The sequence below is a fragment of the Argiope bruennichi genome, chromosome 4 (genome assembly GCF_947563725.1).
Source record: "Argiope bruennichi chromosome 4, qqArgBrue1.1, whole genome shotgun sequence".
Taxonomy (NCBI): domain Eukaryota; kingdom Metazoa; phylum Arthropoda; class Arachnida; order Araneae; family Araneidae; genus Argiope; species Argiope bruennichi.
Genome location: NC_079154.1, coordinates 46,898,061 through 46,921,128, shown reverse-complemented (window position 1 = coordinate 46,921,128; position 23,068 = coordinate 46,898,061). Strand labels below are relative to the sequence as shown.

At 30.1% G+C, this 23,068-nt stretch overlaps 2 protein-coding genes across 2 annotated transcripts; one reads left to right on the top strand and one right to left on the bottom strand.

The window, feature by feature from the left end:
• Positions 1 to 1,287: 1,287 nt before the first annotated feature.
• LOC129966186 (uncharacterized) lies at positions 1,288 to 7,784 on the bottom strand. Its single transcript, XM_056080595.1, has 2 exons — positions 6,937 to 7,784; positions 1,288 to 2,209 (listed from the first exon to the last, which is right to left on the bottom strand). Exons 1-2 carry the CDS (start codon positions 7,677 to 7,679, stop codon positions 1,804 to 1,806), a joined length of 1,149 nt encoding a protein of 382 aa, XP_055936570.1. The 5' UTR covers positions 7,680 to 7,784; the 3' UTR covers positions 1,288 to 1,803.
• Positions 7,785 to 18,848: 11,064 nt separating this feature from the next.
• LOC129966243 (glycoprotein 3-alpha-L-fucosyltransferase A-like) lies at positions 18,849 to 19,664 on the top strand. The gene has a single exon (XM_056080658.1). The coding sequence runs from the start codon at positions 18,849 to 18,851 to the stop codon at positions 19,662 to 19,664; it is 816 nt and encodes a 271-aa protein (XP_055936633.1).
• The last annotated feature ends 3,404 nt before the right edge of the window (positions 19,665 to 23,068 follow it).

Sequence of the window (23,068 nt, the reverse complement as noted above, 5' to 3'; positions counted from 1 at the left end):
AAAACATTTTAACCCTTTGCTCTCGAAAGGTGACTCTCGCTCGCTGTTTGGTATAGAAATTCGATGCGCGGCGATAACTATTGTTTCTTTTTTTTTTAAACTCAGCATACATTTGAAATGTCGTTTATAGGTTTAAAGATTAATGTAATGTGTGAGTATAAAAGTTTTATCCGCTAAATTATGTGTGTTATCATTTTAAGTTAGAGGTAAGAAATTCACCAAGAGCGCTACAAAATACCTCTAGTTGCTGGTTCGTCCCTGCGAAAACAGCCTCGAAGGCAAAGGGTTAATAAGTTTCACAAATATTCTAGATACCTACCTCTACAAGTGATTGAACTTTGTGTATAAAAAAGTTCCATGCTTCAACAAAAGGGATGTTAGTTTCTTTGGTTGAACTGTGTTTTATGGCGCAAAATCCATTTTTGGCCAGGCTGCGACAAAAGATTTTAGGATGGAGCAACTAAACTGATCTTAAATGTTGTTTCCACGATTTTTTTTATCTGCATCTGACATCATTACAATCTATATTTCAATGCAATACAGATTTTCAAAGCATTCATTATCTTTTACAACTAAGACCAAGAACAAACAACATTGCAATACATAAACTTGGCGTTGCCATTTAAAATTTTCGATATTTATTTGCTATAACCATAATCATGAGATCTTTTCTTGGGGTTGAAAGGGGTAGGCGAGACCTTTACACTTCTAACATACAATTTGAAATTTTGCTTAAAACTTTTCTTACTGTCGAAGGCGTTAGAAGATCGCTTATTTCAAAACTATTTTATAACTAATGACAAATTTCGTAGATCATGGATCCAAATTGCTAAGGTCAAAGATTCATCAATAGTCTTTAGGAATTAATGTCATCTAAATGTATAAGTAGCAATCCTTGGATTCCTAAATAAGTCAATCGCTCAAAGAAAACGATTTTTAGTGTCCTCAAGTACTGACGTTTATAAAGACTTCTTAATGTTTGGCCGTATGCACCAGTTTTGGAAAAGTTTCCTGACAATTTTATTGATTGATAGATTGATTTTTCAAAGTTTCAGGAGTTAAAATATTGGAAATATTTTGTACTTGAAATCGGATTAAAACAGAATAATTTTTTCAAGCATTTTCTATTAAATTTCAATTAGAATTACCAGCATGATGTAGTAAATTCTATCTAAATAAGATTTTTCTAAATTTATTTGCTATTGTCCTTTGTTCTCTCTCCTTTGTATTTTGATAAGATACAACAAAAAATAAAATTCTTTCAGACATATAAACATTTTTTATTTACATAGTTTGAAATAAAAAAACATTAATATGCAAGTTTTAACAATAATATAAAAAGGACAATTCTTTGTTCATTCAATAAATTATAGACAAAGTGACGAGTCGACAATTTCTGAGAAATAAATAAAAAATAAATGGTTAAAATTCATGTTTTAGGTAGCTTTTAATAATATTACTGTCCACAAGCTGAGCATTTACCTGGTCATTTGGAAATTGTTATTCGAATTGTTTTGAACAGCTATTTAATCTAGGTGCAGGACCGACCTTGGAAGCATATGACTGATCTGGACGTACACTTCTGCAATTGTAAAATATTCAGTTTGAGCATAGAAATATAGATCCGAAATGGATTTACAGATGTATTTTAGTTCTACCCAGCACATCTGTACGATGGTACTTGGTAGAAATACCCAGAACATCTTACGATGGTACTTGGTAGAAATACCCAGAACATCTTACGATGGTACTTGGTAGAAATACGATGCATGTGTAGATGCTATTCCGTATACAAATGGATGATTAATATTGAAGTTTCAGATAGCTTTCAAGGGTTTTACCCACTCCAAGTTGGCCAATTCCATGGGGTAGCTGGAAATTGCTACTCAGAATACTTCGAATTGCTACTCGGCAGAGTTGTAGAAGTAACCTAGGAGTCGTATGATCGCTTGGAGGGTTCTCTTCAACAACCGTAGAATTGTAAAATCCATTCAAGGCATAGAAATATTCTGGTGTGATTATTCCTCCAAATGCGAAATAGAGTTCCTTCCCACTTAGATATGGATCCGGAATGGATCTCCAGATGAGTCGTAGAGCTGTCCATGACGCGCGACTCTCCACAAATATATAGAATAGTTGGATTAGTAAGAAAATTCTGCGCTCTGATATTCTACATGTGGTAGTCTGTCTTCGTCCCAAAAATTCACCGCTGCAAAAGAGAAAAATAAATATTAACATTATATGGAAAGTTTTGGCAAATCCAGTTTGGGGGTGAAAATTCAAACTGACACTTCACAGAAAATTTCAAATATCTGTATAACAAATGAATATCGAAATGCACATTCCATTGTGCCTTAAGAATATACTATGAATTCCATGACATTATTGGTTTCTGCTATACAAGTATAGCTTGTTAGTGTTTAAAAATATGTATCGTTTAAGTGACCTTTCATGAACCCCCTTGTATCCGCCCCTATACAAGATATTTACTGTTTAGAACAATCTCTCTCTACCATCTAAGCGTGATGTTTCCAAACATATATTCTACTGCTAAAAATTATTATCTTAATTCCTTTACCTACCCTTACAATTTGAGTTGACATTTGATAAACACCTTATAAGCCTGAGAACAATTTTTTTTTTTTATCTTCTTTAATCTTACAATTTACACTAATGATAAAGATTGCGTGTTCGCATTTTTATGGGATTATTTTGCTGTCGCTAAAATTCGTGCACTTTTAAGAATCTCCATTTTTCCCACCAACTCGTAAAATGGCTGCCAAGTTTGTCGCCAAGACCGAGGGTCATTGACCTAACATCCATTTATCTGGTATACTTATAATAAAGATGAACATGCCGGAAAGTTTATCCTACACCTATGGAATGTATCACATGTATAATTTGGAAGGGGGAATGTGAACTTCGAAGCGATTTGCAGGAATTTTAATTAAAATTCCAATTCATTTAAAAAAATAACTTAGATCTGATGCTTTTTAATGAAAACAGCCGATAATATTCCTGCAAGAAATTTTTACACTATTTTTAAGCCCATAAAGTATTTTTAATGACATCAATTTAGTTGCATTAAATTTTTTTAATGTAGATTTAATTAGTTTTAAATTATATTTCACATTAAAATCATACAAATATTGTGTGCGATTTTCTTCCATTATTGAAAGTTAAGGAAGGGATTCTGTATAATATCTATGTAGTTTACAAAACGAATAAAATATGACGTTATACTACTACTAAATCTAGAATATTGTTGAGCCGGATATAATAGCACCGTGATCTCATGGAATCGGTCTTCATTTGAAAAGTTCACATATACAATGAAACTTTATATCCAAGACAAAATAACACGGCTTTAATATCTGTCAGTTTGACAGAATCATGACAAATGTTATCTAAATGATATCATGGAAAATAATTATAATCAATATCTCCGGAGAACAGCTGGTTAGCAAAGACAACTAGTATAAAATAATAAAAATTGTTTAGCTCGTTAACCTTTGCTACAGTTTAATTTTTTGAAAAATATAAAGTTTTCGATCCTTAACTGAATTTTATTTCATGAATAAAAATTAGTTATAGGATCGCACATTTTATGAAAACACGGATCAATTAGTCAATAGTTAAACATCTATATTTGTGAAATGCGTTTCAACGAAATCGTCCTTATACTGATTATAAAATTCCAATAATTAAACGTAAAAAACCTCCGCATAAAAGTTTCAAATTTTAACAAATCCTTAAATTTCGAATTTTAATTTAATGCTTCGTTTAGTTAGTAAATAGAGCTGTAAAATATTATTACAAACTGCCTAATCGCATGCTAACAGACTGCAAATAATTGACATAGAATGTTGAAAACTTATCGTTCATAAAATTTTCTCAAGAAGCTCATAAAATTTCCTCGATTAATTGTTAAGAAAAATTCCAAAATAAAAAAGAATATTTTAATAATTCACATACATCAGGGTTTTTTCCTTTTTATGCTTATAACTAGCAGTACTCGCACAGTTTTGCATTTGATATATACCAAGAGGAAATGTTAGCTTTAATACCACTAAATTTTGTCTCCACCCGATATGACATCAAACAAACAAAAATATATTTAGAAATCAAAAATAATTACAAAACAATTTTTTATAGTACACATTCAGAAATATTTTGATTTAAAAAGGTAACAATGTGATATGTTCATAAACAAAACAATTCACTAAAAATAGCGGTAAAAGTGAATTTTATTGTGTCTCTTGCTGCGCCAACAATGTCAAGTCGCCAATAAAGATGGCGGACAAAATAAACAAATACTTTCTCGGAACAGTTATGGTTACCATTTCTGGCCATATAATTAAAACTTTTTACTGGTAAGTTTGTTTTTTTCTCAGACTGCCACTGCCTTCTACAGATGCTTTCGGAATCTGTAGAAGGCACCGGGCAGAAATTTTTAATTTAAAAAAACATCCTACGGCTTCGCTAGAAGCGGGAACCTAGTAGCTTCGCTAGCCCATTGAACATAAGGACTGTGTTTATAACAGGAACAGAACATAACCAAAAGAAGAAGAAAAAGAACGGAGAAAGAAGCAATCGGAATATTCTCCATACAAAATTTCAAACAAGCATCCTTTCCTAACTTCATCAACTTGTAAATATATATACATATTTCACTCACCCTTCATCCCTTCTGCAGGTTCGAAATACTGTCTTCCATCCCATTTACCCGACATCCATTCTTGCACAATTGCCGGCATTACAAATTATGAAGTGAACCAACCGTTTGAACACCAAAAGAATTACGAGAACTGCGAAGAATTCCATTGCAGCTGTCTTTTAAAGCGAGAATGCAGACGATTTCGTAAATTAAGAATTCAGACGATTTTTTAAATCGCATACTGACAGTTAAAAATTGCAAAATAATAAATATTTTCTGTTCGTAGTCACATTAAAAAAAGAAATAAGAAAAGAACTTTTAACTATAAGCTTAACTTTCTTTATTTAATAAACTTTTAATTATAATAAAGAACAAAATTAAAATCTTTATTCGATATTTTTCAAATATTTTTAATTTAACATTTTTTATAATATAGTTGTAGTTCATGTACAACTCAACCATTGCAAAAAGTAGTGAACAAAACAGCATTAGGGTTGCTAGAAGAGCGTTCCGATGGGTTGCCATATTGGCGACAAACTCGAGGGCACAGTATTCTTCACTTTATCCAAAATAGCAATTGAAATAGCAATATTTTTAAAACTTAAAAATATACAAATAAGTCATTGTACTCACTGGTATGACTTCAATATACTAAAACTTCCCCCAATATATGCCCTACAAAACGGCACAAATATCTCCAATATAAGTTAAATATTTCTTGAGGTTTTCTCTTTCAAACATACAGACGCTTTCAGGTGACTTCATTTTAAAATATGTATAGATTTTCAATATATGAGATTTATGTACCCTATTATTTAACTTATAATTTTTAATGTACTAACTTTCTAACTTGGTGTTTACTAACTTTCCCGCCAAAAAAAAATCCTTTCATTTTCCCCACCGCGAAATGAGTGAGGAAACAGTTTTTTTTCCAACAGCAATGAGGCTACGGCTAACAGTTTTCGGCCGATTATTTCAAACGATTCTGTTTATTTTCTTAATGTTTTATGCATTTAAAATTAAACATTGTTAATTAATGGATCTTCCAGATTCATTCTGAAGTACTTTTGAATTAAAATAAAACAAATAAAAGGAAATTAAAAATTTCTAATCTACATAGCGTTACCCCAACTGGCGTAGAAAAATTCACGAATTTCGTTACCGTAACTGGAGTTGAAAATTCACGCATGCGCATTGTATTCTGATTGTTTACATTTCAACGGAATCGGACTCGATTTAAATTATTTTTAGGTTAGTTGTATGATTTTTTAATTAAATTGTATTTGTTAATTTAAGTTCGTCGTTTTTAAAGTAATTTTTTTAACCTGTTTTCGACCGATTATTTTAAACGATTCTGTTTATATTTTTAGTGTTTGATGCATTTAAAATTAAACATTGTTAATTAATATACCTACTCAAGATGAATCTGAAAAAATTTTGTTGACAAATTCTTGAGATATTACATAAATTAAGAAAGATATTCTTTAGTATCCATAAGGTTTGAATGCTCAGTGACTCTGTTTTCAGTAATCATATTACAAAAAAAAATGCTTTTTCAGTAAAAAATATTATATTAATTGCAGATTAATCATTTCCACGTTAATTTAAAGCATAAGTTCTACGGGAGCTAACAGAAAATTGGAGAGATAAAGATTACGTTATGACTGAAGGCCTTTATAATATTCTGAGTGAAGTGAAATTTGAAGTTTTAAAATATTTTAATGAAGAAGCTATTAAAGTAGGAATTAAATAAAATAGTTAATTATTAAAATTTTAACAAGCATTAAGATTGGCGAACCGGCTGGTCGCCAAAGGCGGCTAGTATGCAATAAAGTAATCTCCACGTATAATCATTTGTATTGTGAAAATTAAACATGATCTTGAATAAAATTTAGGTGAAGTTGGAGTTGTTTGGCTCATCTGATTTCAAGGAACGTACATTTTAAAAGTAAATACAAAAAATTCAAAACGGAAAAGTTTTTTAAAATTTAAAGTCCACTTCTTTCACTGTGCTACGTACAATAGATCTAAAATAACAGGAATTTAGTTTATCCATACTGCATACAGGTGCCAAATTATAAGGTGCAATCACTATTAAGTGCTTAATATCCGAGTATTATTATTCACTCTTTACTCTAGCTTCATGAGTTGTATACTTATTCAATAGAAAATATCAGTTAAATCAAATTTATTTTGTAAATAGCGAATATTTGACAAAATTGCAATACATATCTTAAAATATCTAGTAATTGGAAGCATACGAATTAATACGTACTTACAGAATTTCCATGTAAAGATGACAATTAGTGCGAAGAACAGTTCCATATTCGAGAAGCTTGCCGATATTTCCAGTTGTGTGGAATGTGATACAAGCATTGATGGGATCTAACTTCCACTCATTAGATCCCCAAATGTTGTATCTCATTCGCCGAGCATGTTCCAGAACATAGCCCACAATATCTGGACTTTCTCGGTAAAAGGTCCAAGAATAGAAATTAAATATCTCTGCAAACTCCACCACCAGATTCGAGTCCATACATTCGGGATACAGAAAATGAATAACATTATCGAATATGAAGTTTACCGTTCTCCTGTATCTATCGAGCTTCAGACATTTCATTAGGTTCAAATACCGTCTCAGCTTTTCTGTCTTGTTGTCAGCCCTTCTGATATTGTTCACAATGACAAGGGCAAGGTCGCGGTTGTACACCCTTTCGCTAATATTTGGCACACCCACATAAAATGTCATGTACCGATCTGCTTTGTATGGTGCAGCAGTTCTTAGACTTCTTTCCATGTCTCTAGGTAGATCTAGATGCAGTGCATACAGAATCCGTCTACTTGGCTGAAACATTTTCTTGTATCCTTCTTCTGTGAAAACCGACCTTCTCAAGAGCATATATTCGCATGTGCTCAAATCTAATGGCATTAGTGACCTTTGAACAATAAAACAAGTAAAAACAGCATCACGAGCTGACTCAATTTCAAATGCTTCAGATTCATCAGAGATGTCTGATGTCATCTTTTGGACATAAAATCAAATTTTTAAATGAAGCATTTGAAAATCCAACTATTCCTGATATTTGCAGTAGGACCAGTGCTTATAGAATCCTTGATAGCTCGTATTTGATTTGATTGCTTGATTCATGAAGTGGATGTTCACTTCAGTTGCTTTATCCCAAACTGCAATGACCGAATGTTTGTGATTCTTTAGTATTTTGGTGCTTACTAGTTTCAATCTTATTCCCATTCAAATAATATTAAATTTTTTCCTTTTCTGTTTAACTTAATTTTGAATTCAGTTTTAATAAAGGAGCGTTCCGTTTTGAACCTGTGCAATAGCTACTGTGGGACAGATTTTGCCATTTTGATTAAAAAATAAGATTTTTATGGTCCAAAACTCAGATCTAAATATTCTACGTTGTAAACATAATTTATCTGTTAAGTTTTTTAAAATGTTTAAGAATAATATTATAAAAAACAATCTTTAGAGTATTTAATCAAATATAATTATTAACCCTCCAACTGCCAACCTCCTCCTTTGCCAACCCGCGATTTCAGCGGATTGGCAGTCATTCCATTTTCTATTGCATCCCGCGCTTTTCGCAGTTCAGAGTGTTTATTTTTACGATTACAGATTTTTATTATATCATATTATTATCGCGTAACGTATATAGTATTAGCTCACTTTGTTTGAAAAATATTTGAAATTATTTGCAAACATCGCATCTAAATAGTGATTTTAAAAAATTACACAGTCAGAGGGTTAAAGCTAATATTGCTAATAAAAAGGAATCATCCTATTTTCAAAATATTTTCTAAAAGGCCTGTCAAATTAGAATGTGTGATGTTAAAATATTTGTATTATGTTCTGTGCACTATTAAATAATAAAATAGAGAAAGCAAAAGAAAGATTTCCATTTTATTTTATTTCTGTTATATTCTGAGGATTCATTTTGCTTACACTCTTTTGGGATCGGATTATTAAATGGGGAAAGTAGTCATTAACAAGGCTTAAAACTCCCTCCACTTCTGGTAGCCCGAGATCATTTTTGCAGCATTTTAATTCATTTATTTTTTTACTTCGTTGAATTTGCAAAAGCAGCGTACTCAGACTTATACAAATTTAAAAACAAACAATCGTTGAAACATTACTCTAATAGCATTCCTAAATTATTAAATTTCGAACATTTTGTTTTCGAACATTTCTTTATAATTCTAAAAGGAATACTTTGCTTAGTAATTCTAAAAGAATATGTTGCTTCGTAGTTTTAAAATGGATACTTTGCTTCTTTATAATCTGAAAAAAATGACAAATTTTTTAATTAAATAATTTTTAGAATGGTAAAAAATTATACTTTTTTATAATTTTGCACAAAAGTACTTACAGATTTTTAATTTTACATTCTTATAAATTGAATATACTGAAACCAATTTTCATAAACCACAAACTGGCTACTCCGACCCGTCGAAAGGAACGTGGAAAAACTTGAACTATCGGACCGCCGCAACAGCAACTCTGGTGGGAACTGTGGTTGAGTCCTAAGGGACATCACCGGCCAAGGTACAACCCTTTCCTAAGAAAGTACGCCCCATCATCAAAGGGAGGAGACATATACCACCTTTTTGTGTACCCACCAGGGTAGCGAGAACCAATCACCATGCTGGAAGCTCCTCATCCTCAATTGCCCCCCTCCTTGTGGGACACCAATTTTCTTAAAAGTCAGTTTTATGAGTTTCTCAAAATTTGCAACGTAATTTTTATAGAAATTAAATTAAAATCAATGAATTCTGCTTTAGAAGTAGGGAAGAGAGAAATATAGGGACCAATATTTTCATTATCTGAGGGCCTCCAGATGTTTTATTAAGAGAATGAACTAGCGACTCTTTGATTTTAAATAGTATATTAAAATAAAATTACTTGACTTGATTTTAAAACGTTAAAGACTTGAGTCTATCTTTATATTAAAATGTAATAAGGAGAGTTCTAATGTTATTTAGATACTAAAAATTTGTAGAAAATTATTTTTCCTGGTCTACATTTCTACTTATAGAATGTATTTGTTCTCTCCCTCTATCTCTTTCTTTCTGCTTTGTATAATATTCAAAGATCAGCGGGGGTGGTCTCCCAAAAACATTCTCGCATACTCTCTAATAAATGTGTCATGCCAGAAAACGTCTTGTATGGCACTGGTGTACAAAAGTTACGAAATACTAACTTTTGCCGCTGATTAATCATTTTTTTTTAATTTATCGAGTGCCACTTGGCGAGTTAATTGGCAGTTAATCCTTCGCATGTCTTAATAATATCCAAAAATAGAATTTGTGTTTTAGACACGTTTTTCTCAACCGATTAAAATAAAAATTGGTTTGGTTTGGTTTGATTTGAGGTTTTATGGCACAAGAACCAATATGAAGGTTATACTGCGCCAAACAAGTTTATTTCTAATTCAAATTTTAATAAAAACAGTCTCTATAAAAGTGATATAAAAACATTGGTAAAATGATGATAAATTACAAAAAGTCAAAACGAAGCCATAATGGTAAGTTCAAATAAAGGAATAAAACCTATAGATTTTAAAAAGACAAAAAGGTTCTTATGTGGATCCCTACCAAGCAACAAGGGCAAAATCACTGTTGTTGTTAAAAATTGGACAAAAAAATATAAATTGGACACAAAAGTGCATTTATATTCACAAAAACCCATACCAAATTTGATATATTTAAGTCATTGCGATTTTGAATTATTGCGTTTACATGCTTGTGAAAATACAAACAGATGGATTTGGTTCCAAATTTGACTCATTAAATATTAAATCTGTGCACAAATTTTATTCATTTAGTTCATTGTGTAGTAATCATATTAGCTTATATTCAAACAGCCGGACAGATAGATTTCTTTTGAATGGAGTTTGCTGAAAATTTGACAGAAATTTGCAAATTTGGTGTAAAGTATGCGTAAAACGTATTAAAATTTCAGCCGTCCAGCTAAAAATGTTTTTGAGTTATCTTTGTCATAGGCAATTAATGGGCAGGCATAATGTTAACAAATGTTTTTTCTAAAACATGGAGACTCATAACAATCCCGAGTTCATCGGTTGTAAAATTACAAAAGTATTGTAATCTTTAAATGCATTTTCTTAAGGAGGACTTTTTTTCATAATTCTGCTGTACGAGTATCGTCATATCTCAAAAAATAATCAAGATATCTATATGAAATTTGTAATTATTGTTTGTTATGTTATGCAGAATGTAATGAATTATAGATTTCATGTTTAAGTGGATTTATGATTGTTTAATGCAAATATCATTGAAAAAAATTTCAAAATTTTAGAAATAATTTCATGTATTACACAAAAAAAAATTATTTTTGAAATTAATTCTTAGATAATGGTTAGTTACACCCCAAGGTACGTTACACATGTTGTGTTACAAAGAAAAATGAAATACTGTACCAATTTTTTTTCTGGAATAATTTTAGTTTTTGAAAATAGATTATAAGATTCACATCAAAATATACTTTTTCTTCAAGAGCTACATATATATTTAAATAATTTCACTTTATTCATCATTTTATCTTTATATTAATAAAAAAATATTAATTTTAATTTTGAAAAATCTCCTCCGAACCTAGTCGGATACCTTTTTAAGGTATCTTTTAGATAAATGAGGCAACTTTTGAAACAATAATGGAATCTTCGAATTTTCATTAAAATTCTTGATTTAAAAGAGGTAACAAAATTGTTCTTCGGTTTCTCTTTGTCTATAGTAGAAACACAATGGAATTCGAATCAACGGCAATTGAGTCACAGTTTAATAAAGTTAGTTAAATTTAATTAGGTATTCGTGAAAAAAAAAGGATTTTCGAAAAGGCACACCTTTCAAAATCATATTTTAATACCAATGTTCATAATTGATGTAACTACATTGCTTATTTTCAACATAAATAAAGTTAGAAGAAATAAATCGAATCTAGGGATCTAATAAACTGAAATGGAATCTTTTTATTATTCTGGCATAGTAAATATTTAGCAACCCTTTTTAAATAAATATACTTCTTAACTACAAAAGATAGTAATAAAAAATGGAATCAAGAATAACAGCAAATCTTTTTCCCAGAAGTTCATCAACTTTCCGTAATCACATCGCAAATACCAATAAAAATCTCTCTAGACGGATGGGATATTTCATGACAAAAAGAGCAATAGTTTTGAAATACAATAGAAAATAACCACAATAAATTTTGCTTCCGTATTTCATAAACTCTGATGTAAATGATTTTTCTGAAATTATGCCAGACTCAACACAGGAAAAAAAAGCCACTTTTTCGAATGATAATCTACTTTAAATCCACGCATAATAGACTTCCGACATATAAGATGCGATGGAACATATCCTGTTGGGAAGTGTTCATTTTTACAACAACGGTTTCTCGGCGTTTGGAACATCGGTGTAGCTGACCGCGTGTTGCAGAGAGAACAACCCATCACGCGAGTAGAAAGTAGAGAAAAACAATCCAAGTAAGTTCACTTAGCTTGTTTTCCATTCAGATTTTTATTTATCGTTTGCATAATCGAAATCGTTTCAAATTTCGTATTGGCAGTTTATCCAAACGTCATTCTTTTTTATTCGGTTTAAATTAATTAAAAATAGATTTATTTTCTAAATTTTAATCAGTTTACGATAATCAAGAATAAATACTTAGAATTAAAGAATGAAAACTGTTGAGATTTATCAAGTATAATTTTATTTCCAATTTTTATTAAATATTAAAAGGTATATATACCAGATGCTCCATTTAAAATATTTTACTCAGATTTTTTTATCGTTTTTTCTAAAATACCAATTTTATTTACTTAATGATTCATATTAAAATAGAAAATTAAAAGAAAACTGATATGAAAGGAGATAAGTAGAAATAAACTAAAAAAGTACTTATTGAATTTATGAAACTTTTCAATACATACTAAAGAAAGAAGAATAAACATTTTCTTGTCTTTTATATATTTACAAAACAGCTTAAATTAATTTTCTGAAAGTTTTGGAATTAAAATCGTACCACTCAGAAGGGAATTTTTAATAAGAACAGATAACTGTTTTTTATTTTTCAAAAAATAAATAGGATTTATTAAAGTAAATGTAAGTAATTTAAAGTAAATTTATATTTTCAAAAAAGATTTCGAACAAAATATAAGTTTTGTATGCCACATAAAATAAATATATAAATTTATTTACAAGCAAATCGAGCAAATTTAAAGAGCGTTTTTCTCAATTAATACTTATTGGCTTTTCTAAAATTTCATCCCCATAAAAATCACAACTAAACTACTTACATCCCAAAAAGAGAATGAAAAGACCAACAAAATAAAATGTTAGTACGATAATGTTCAAAGGCTGTCATACTAACTGTAAATTGAGACATGCGTGATTAAAAATCGTACAAAAATCTCTGTATGGCAAATCATTGGATTTTGAGCAACCAAATTTACCATTTTATTACTTTTTGCATAGTGTTTATTCAGAAAAAAAAAGGATTTTTGAAAATTTAATTAGATTTTTAATTTTTATTTTTATTATTCCTCTTTTTGGGACTAAAGGTTCGAACCCCTTTTAAATTTCTTTTATAATGTGTTTAGAAAACAAGAGTATAATCAATAATAATTTCTATTTTATTCCTATTCTTATTGCTTTTTTTTTAATAACTTATAGTACATTACAGCATAGAAATTATTTTCACACCATTTTAGAATTTAAATATAAATTAAAGTTTAAATAACCATTTCAATGATACCAGCTTTATTTTGTTACAATGTTTTGATTAATTTTATTAGCATATTTTTTGGAATAATTTACAGCATTACTTATTATTCTTTTAGTTATATAATTCATACTTATACATGAAGCGAAAATATTAACTGCATTTTTTAAAGTATTTAATATCCTGATTAAAATCTAAATCATTATCAAGCCACAATGTTTCTTGCTAAAGATTTGAATCCCTTTTAAATGTCTTTTGTAATGTATTGAGAAAACGAGAATATAATAAATGATAAGTTAATAATCAATGATAAGTTAATCAATAAAAAGTTAATCAATGATAATAAACATAAACTCTAATGAGCATGAGAGACAAACTCTTAAATTCATTATCCAAATTGTTATTCAGGAGCTCCCCCCCCCAAAAAAAAATAGAAATTCTATTAAGTAATAATATTATTCATTCTGTCGTTTACATCTAATAGCAATAATATCTATATTTAATTTTTAGGTGAATCACAATTCTTGTTATTCCACCCTTTATTTACCGGTGCTACTTAAAAGTGCCATCTAAATTTGTCTGATATCATCTCAATATGACTATTTTTTCTCACGGTATTCATAAGAACACGAGGAAAAACTGGATATACTCATGAAGGCATTCGATAACCCAAGTCAACCTGTCATTAACTAGATTTCTCCTGCAATAGCCTTCGCATAGTCTATTGGAACGCAAATGGCATTAACAATAAAATAATCGACCTTCGTAATTTTGTAAATAAGTATAACCCCGATGTAATCCTACTGCAAGAAACCCACCTTAGACCACAAAGAAAAATTTTCCTGGCAAACTATTTCTCATATTACAGTTACAGAGCTAACCAGGCTGGCGGCGGTACTGCAATTTTAATTAAAAATGGTTTATCTCACAGTGAGGTCCCCCCACCTTTACTACAACATGTAGAAGCTAGCGTGGTAAAATTAAATTTTAAAAATCAAGATCCAATAACCTTAATCTCTATTTATATCCCCCCCTAGTGCAGATAATTCCAATTTTATTTTCGACATCGAAAACCTGATGCAAACAGGACCTAATCAAATAATTTGTGGAGACTTTAACGCTCACCACGTTAGCTGGGATTGTAAGCGTAACTGCCCAAAAGGTAATTCCCTAAAATCATTCGCCCTTCAGGCCGGATTAGACATAATAGCACCGTCCACCCCCACTAGATTTGGGCCTCAGTCAGCCAATACAATAGACCTCACCTTAATTAAAGACTTCCTGTACCCATATGAAATTCACTCCTTACCTGAACTTAGCTCTGACCATAATCCCATCTAATTAAATTTTTTCTTTAAATATTCCCTGCCCAATAATCTTAATAAATATAAAACAAACTGGAATAATTTTAAATTAACCCTCAGTCAATCAGAAACCCCAAACATTGATGAATTAACAAACCCAGATAAACTTGACCATTTTGTAAACATCTTCGAATTGCAAATTATTAATGCAAAAAATCTAGCCTCCACCACCATTATAAATAGTCAAAATTTTATTGACCCTAAAATTAGAGACCTAATCAGGGACAGGAACTTTGCCAGGAAAAATTTTCAAAAAACCAGAGACCCAGTTTTCAAGAGACTAATGAACCAAATTAATAAGGAAATTGAAAAACTTAACAATAAAATCCAAAACAATGAATTTATACACAAATTAATTAGTGTTAACACAGAAGACGGATCAATCTGGAAACTTGTCAAAACTTTTAAAAGTAAAAAACCAAAAATACCAACCCTTAAAGGCCCTGCTAGTATTGCAATAGCTGATAAAGAAAAAGCAATCTGCCTGGCGGCTAGCCTTGAGAAACAATTTCAACTTAATGAATTGAACAATTTCACCACAGAACATAATGTAAATAATACAGTCAAAAGCTTTCTCGACTCATTGCCACAAAAATTTATTGATATTCCCCCTCCCTCAACTGATGAATTAAAGGATCATATTAAAAAACTTAATATCAAAAAAGCCCCTGGCTTTGACAGTATTAACAACAAAATGTTAAAAACACTTCCGGACAATTACCTAAAATTTTTAATTAATATAATTCATAGTAATCTCAAATTAGGATATTTTCCCATGTCATGGAAAACAGCTGCAGTTATCCCCATATTAAAACCAGGAAAAGACCCAACTGATCCCTGCAGTTATAGACCCATATCCCTACTCTCCTCTGTCAGCAAAATTGCTGAACAGATAATTCTCAATAGATTAAATAATTACCTAGAAGAACATAATATACTAACACCTGAACAATTTGGATTTCGCCGTAAACTATCTACAACCCACCAATTAATTAGAGCAGTAGAATTCATTGAGGAAGGTTTTGAAAATAAACAAAAAACTGCAGCGGTTTTCCTTGACATTCAGAAAGCTTTTGACAGGGTTTGGCAAGATGGTCTTATGTACAAGCTAATTAATTACAACATACCCCCATACCTTATCAAAATTATAATTTCTTACCTCAGTTACAGATCCTTTAAAATCAAGATAAACAATGAATTTTCTGAAGTAAAATCTATTCTAGCAGGTGTATCTCAAGGATCTAAACTAGGGCCAATTTTATTTTCCTTGTTTATTAATGATATCCCCAAACAATTTAACACTATGTTGTGCATGTACGCTGATGACACTGCAATACCAGCTAGAAACAAAAATCAAAATTTCATTACCATAGCTTTAAACCGACATATTAAATCTCTTGAGGACTGGTTCGCCGAATGGAAAATTGAAATAAATGCTAGTAAAACTGAAGCTATAGTTTTTAATAAAAATAACTGTAAAAAGAATTTCTCCCCAGTTAAACTTAAAAATCAAACTGTCCCGTCGACTAAGGAATGCAAATATTTAGGCGTTATTCTAGATAGTAAATTAACTTGGAAACCCCACTTTATTTACACAGCTAAAAAGTTTCGAGACCTAACTCGTAAATTTTATCCCTTAATTTCTCGAAACTCCAAAATGAGTAGACAAAATAAAATGCTTATTTACTCTGCCTACTTGCATCCAGTATTAACTTATGCCTGCCCTGTGTGGGGATATGCTGCCAAGACTAATCTTAGACTTATTGAACGCCAGCAAAATAACTTAATTAGAAATTTCTGCAATATGAAATACTACATGCCCAATACAAATATGTACTTATGCCTAGACTATCCCCCTCTTAAAAAAATTCATTAAAAATCTAGCCACTAACTTCTTTAAAAACATGGATAAGAATGAAAATGAAGCAATAGATAAAATCCCTAAATATAAACCATCTACAAACTCTAGAAGACCCCGTAATATACTACTTTAATTTATCTCAGCCCTTTAGTTTTTCTTCCTAACTTTTATTTTTTCAAACTCAAATTAAACAGTATCTCAATAGCCAATTCTAGCTCACAAGCAGTAAAAACTTACTTAGCCCAACGGCAGCGTACCCCCCACCCCCACCCTAATATCAGACAATCACAATGAGTCCTGACACACGTCATCTCCAAATTTCGTCGAAGACGGCCACGGCAAAGTATAGACAGCAAAGCACTGTGAAGTCTCTCCTTACCGGGGATAAGCCCCTGCCGGGGCTAGGCGCCCCGTCAACCCAACCATCAAGTTGGGAAAAAATTGTGTGGATCGTCAGAAGTTGTGTGTATCGTCAGAAGTCGTGTGTGGAGGAGTCTGAGTCGCCGACACGTAGAGAAACTGGAGGATTAGACAGCAAGAAAGCTGCTGAACTATAGCGATTAAATGTGCTGCGTCATTACGATTTATTGGCGGTATTTGTAGCAGAAAATTTTTTGTAACAATATTATTTTGATATAACTAAAAAAATTAGCTACGAAATCACATATTCCGTTAAAGCGTACATATTTATACGTTTTGAGCATTAAATAATCATCTCCCCATATGCAGCTGATGGGAAAGTAACAAACGTTCAGCAACAAGTTTCAATGACTACATAAATTATCCAATAAAGGCACGAAAATCATAGAAAAATAAGAATTATTTAATTGCTGCATCATATGTTGAGTCATTACTTTTATATAGTTTTTATACTTCTGTGCATAAACAACATTAGTTACCTGTATTACTAGTATTATTAGTAATATTTATTATTATGATTATTAATTAGTATTAGTAGTATTACTAGTAATATTTAGAGAAAACGATTATATTAATAAAAATGAGATCGTGTTGATATTCACTCGTATCTTTCATAAAACTAATGAAAGGTACAATGTTTGAGCCAAATAAGCGAAAACTACACTATTATGAGTGCAAAACATTGCCAAAAAGATGCCAAGACTTAAACCAATCAGAGCACGTCGGTATCCTTTGACATAGACTTAGTCTGTACAATTTGCGAACTCGCGTAATAAATTCAAATTTTACTTGAAATGAAAACAAAAATCAGAAAAAATGCCAGCAAAATCTGATACTAAATTGAGATTTCGTTATGCTTAAATTATATTTGGAACAATGCGCCTGAATAATATAAAATATCAATTAAATTATTTTTAAATTTTATTCTAAATCAGGCTATTTTACTTATGGTTAAGATCTTTGAAGTCCAAGTAGAAAAAAAAAAGTCAGTTCATACTTACTCTATTAATGTAACATATCCTGTAGCTTTTTTAAAATTTTCCTACTTTATTTTCGGCACTGTTCTGTGTCCTTTTACCAACTGGTACGTAATGATAAACTTCCTATGCTTAAAATTTATTTTAATAATACTCATCATCTCAAAATAGGTTTAAAAAATGAAAAGACTAAAATATAAGTAATTAAAGTCTCAAGAGAAATGTAAGCATTTAACGTCACTGCTTTGTGTATTAGAGATTTGGGATTGTTTTATTAAATAAAATTAATTAATCTAATGATTTTGATCTTTTCATTTGCAGGTATTAACTGAAGACTATCTACATTTTCGTAACTTCGATAATGCAGAAACAAAGACTGAGAAGTGTGTTTATAATTCTATTACTTGTAGGTGTATTATACAATTTATATATAACAAGTACAAACCGAAGAATATCTTCAACCGTACAAAATAAAAAGTTTAGCAAACAAAGACCACCCACACATGTACACCACTTTCCTATGGCTTCGATTCTTAAGGGTAAAAAGTTGCCTTTTCATCAAGTGTACGAGCCTCGTCAGGTGGGATTTCCAGACGACATTCAAATTCCAAATCAAAACTATAAACCAAAAATAATCTTAATTTGGACTTCATGGAATTCTGTGAGGAAAACAATTAATTATTATTTCCTGCAATCAGGAAACAAGACATTTGTAAAATACAAATGCCCAAATCCTAAATGTGTTGTCACTTTTCAGAGAAAAAACCTGCGAAAAGCGGATGCTATAATGTTTCATCTGATTGATACAGACATGCAAGATCTGCCTACAATTCGCCATCCACATCAAATATGGATTCTGTACAACATGGAACCGCCCTGGCTGATAAAAACGCAAGCAAAGTCACCACTCCATCTTTTAAATAATATTTTCAACTGGACTATGAGTTATAAAAGGAATTCTGATATCATTGCTAAATACGGATTTACTATGCCATCTAGTGATGTTGCACCGTTCAGCTACAGTACTATTTTTAAAAGAAAGCCTAAGAATGTAGTGTGGTTTGTCAGTGATTGCTCAACTGATAGCAAACGTGAAGACTATGTAAGTGAATTGAAGAAATATATAGATATCGATGTGTATGGAAAATGCGGAGATCTTGAATGTTACCCATCTCAATCGTCCATCTGCTATGAAGAAGTTTTGAAACAATATAAATTCTATTTGTCGCTTGAAAACGCCATTTGCAAAGATTACGTGACTGAAAAATTCTTCAATGTCTACAACTATGACATCGTTCCTGTTGTGTTAGGAGGAGTCAATTATTCGAGTTTGGCGCCAAAAGGTTCATTCATCAATGCTCTTCATTATCCTCGGCCAAAAACATTGGCCAAGACTTTGCTGAAAATTGCACAAAATGAAACAATTTATGAAGAATTCTTGAGGAAAAAAGCTTCGTTCAAGGCTTATTTGGATCCATGGATGTGCAGGTTGTGCGATAGACTTCATTCTTCGTCAGATGCATCTGTATTGGAAGATGTGGAAAAGTGGTTCTATGCAGATGGTAACTGCAAAAGATGGAACAGTACAATTCAAACTTACACGATCATCGAACCTTTAAATAAGTAAAGAGTATTAAGATTACTTTCTTAAAACAAAAAAAAAAAAAAGTTAAAGAAAAAAAGATTTTTTAAAACATGATAATATTTATAGACTAGAATACTTGGTGCAAAAATCGTTCAAAATGTTCAATTGAGAAAATTATCGCAAAAATTTAGCGATAAGGAGTATACTCGTCAGAAATAGAGTATGCGTGATATGAAATTACGTTGTAATGAAATGACTTTTAATTTTTTTTTTATTTCAATAATCAGATTTATTTATTTATTTAAACTAACACACACATTTTTTTGCATATGAATGAAAAGAAACATAACAAAATCAATTTATTATTTTAGTTTGCTGTTAGAGAATGGTATTGAGCAAAGCATGGTGCAACGCATAATAATCTTTTATTTGTTCCTTTGATTTCGACTTGGCCTCAGAATATTTTAAACATCTTGAAATGTGCAAATATGTTTTAGTTTTTACGAAAATTGTAATTCAAGCTGCAAATTGTCGCTACTCATTATTCCTGACGAATAAACTCGTCATAACGCAAAATGTTGTAATTTTTCCATGACGAATACACTCGTCAAAAACCTTTGTTTTTGACGAGTAACTGGTTAAAACTACAAAAGTGAGTATTTTGTTACTTGGATGAAAGTTGTTCATTGGGGAAGGATTTTTCTAAACTTTTAATTTATTTTTAATTAAGAAACAATCAAAATGTTAACGTTTCTCTTTAATTAATTAAGAAAAAAATTGCAGTTTCAGTTTTTAAAATTTAAATGAAGAGTGACGCAATTTGATACATTAATACTTCTTGGATGATAATAATAGGTGCTCATAAAAAGAGGATTTTTCCAAATTTTAATTTAATTTTTAAATTTAAAAAAAGCGTTTATTAAAAAGAATCAGGTACATATTACAAGTACAAAACCATTCTTACGCCACTTTTATTTCTATTTTTTTATTCCTTAAATAAAATGATTTTTTCAAAATTAGTTTTAATCTTAATTTATTGCAATATTTCCTTTCTGCCAACACGTGGAGTAAAACAGTAATTTATAAATAATTATTGTGAATATTTTACCAGCTCTTGCTTGATTAGGCAAATATTATAATTAATTCAATCACTAATAAATGCTTCAACAATTTTTTTCTTCTTTTTTTTTTTAATTTGATAATTAGCAAGATCACATTTTAAGGTTGGCATTCTTTTTGCCATTTTCTAATGTAAAAGTCTTAAAGGAGGTTAAAAAAAAAGTTAGATCAATTGAGTCTAAAACATTAACGTATACGATATTTCGGACCTGCGATGCAAATATCTTTTTTATTTATTTTGTCATCCGATTAGTTAGTATGTTTTCACACATACAGCTTAATGTCATTTTACTAAAAAATGATACCGTATGTTTCAGAGATGGATAACACAGACATAATTAAAAAAGATAATTAGAAATATTTATTTCTCAGAAAGGAAGGGGGAAAAACGAAAGTGGCATTTCTTTCTTTGGTAATTATTTTCTTCTATAAGGTACCTAAAAGGAAGCATTTTATTCAAAATTTTAATGCTTTTCCTCAAAAACTTTGAAGCATATTGCACAAAACACATTTTCATAAATTCTAAAACAATTTTTTTTTTTTCAAGATTCAAAATAACTTTTCTAATTTGGATAATTTTTAAAAAATATTTTTCATTGTATTATTTACTGGATTTAAGCTCATGAGCATTGTAATGAATAATAAAAAAATTTAAATAAAATAAAATTCAATCAAATCAAGCCTAAACCATTTTCTATATTTCGAATAAAAGTTTCAAATGTTCATTAATTCATTTTTTTTAAACAAATAAAACAGAAAAATTACAAATGAGATTTTCTCCAAGATTAATTTTTCTTTCTATGAATGGCTCATTTGTATTTTTCCAAAATAGTAAAATATCGATTAATAGATTTACAAAGTTAATTTATTACTTCAATTTATAAAGATTTTCCTAACTGTCTTTTCTTTTCCAAAAAACATTCGTTTTCCGTATTTGAGGAGGAAAAAAAAGAAGTGTCCATTATTAGTCCCTATCTTCGGCATTTACTTTAAAAATGTACTTATTCTAAACTGCAGAGAAAAGCAGTATATTTGTCTCTTAACGGTAGTTATGGGAATTTTGTATTGGATTTTTCCATCATTTCTCGATGTATTAAACATGTGAAATTTTGTATGTGTGCGTATTTTTAATGTCTCTAAAATTATATATATATATATATATGTGTGTGTGTGTATACGTGCGTTGGCGCTCTAAGGTCAAATCATTTCAATTAGAGCTACCAAACTTGGCACATACAAACTTTGAAGGATAAGAATGTGCATCTTGAGTGAATTATTAAAAATTTTAATTCACTAAAAATAAAGCAACAGCTTGGCATTTTGTCATAGTAACTCCCAAAACCATACATGCATAAAAAAATTATATTGATTTTAAAATCCAAGAAATTATCTTTTCCTTATATCAGTTTAATTAGTGGAAAATTATTTAGCCTAGGTTTAATCTTTAAAAATATTTTTAAATATGTTTTACAATATTTTCATTATTGTGAATTAAATTCAAATAATTTTTTCATGGTTGATGCTAGTAATGAATCTTTCAATTAAGTCAGATAAATTTTTATTAAATAATCCTCTGATTATTAAGTAATACATAATAATACATCCAAAATTTTTATGTTGAGTGATTCTTCCTTATGCCCACCCACCCTTTTTTATGAATATTTTCAAGTAAACAATCTTAATTGGATTAGTTGAATTTCAATCGCTTCCTTTTCAAAGTTTAAAATTTTAGGTGAAATAGACCAAAAATTAGAGACACGTATTGTCTAATGAACATAATCATATAACACTTCTTAAAAAATATGAGTTACATTACTGTCAAAACTTTAAAAAATACTTTGCTAAACCAGTTGGTCATCAGAGATGCTATAAAATAAAAATTAATTATAATAAAATCCATAATTTAAAAATATCAATTGTTTTTTATTCATTGATTCCTCAAAGACTATGATATGAATTAAAATAATGACTACTTTGCCATATATGACAATTCGTTGAGTAAAAAATTACATCATAAATCATTGATAGTGGAAATAGGAAACATGTTACTTCAGAATCAAAAGATAACATCCAATATAAGTGCAAGATGGAACTTAACCTTTTGCAACCCTCCCCCTCCCGTATCATTTTGATGAAAGGGTAAGTGCATCATTTTGACAGTTCTTGATTTTTGTAGTTTTCTTTAAAAACTGGCACTAAACTGTAACTGCATACACAATGTTTGCAAATGTAGGGGGGGGGGACCTTATAATATATATATATATTTCAAAAACATAAAATGAGTCCAAATTTAGTAAATAATTAAGCATCTGTGTAATTTCTTAAGA

Excerpts from the sequence above, each read along its gene's own strand:
- LOC129966186 (XM_056080595.1), bottom strand. The coding sequence starts at position 7,679 with ATGACATCAGACATCTCTGATGAATCTGAAGCATTTGAAATTGAGTCA. Across the intron at positions 2,210-6,936 it reads CATCTTTACATGGAAATTCT|CGGTGAATTTTTGGGACGAA; the intron begins GTAAGTACGTAT and ends TCTCTTTTGCAG.
- LOC129966243 (XM_056080658.1), top strand. The coding sequence starts at position 18,849 with ATGCAAGATCTGCCTACAATTCGCCATCCACATCAAATATGGATTCTG.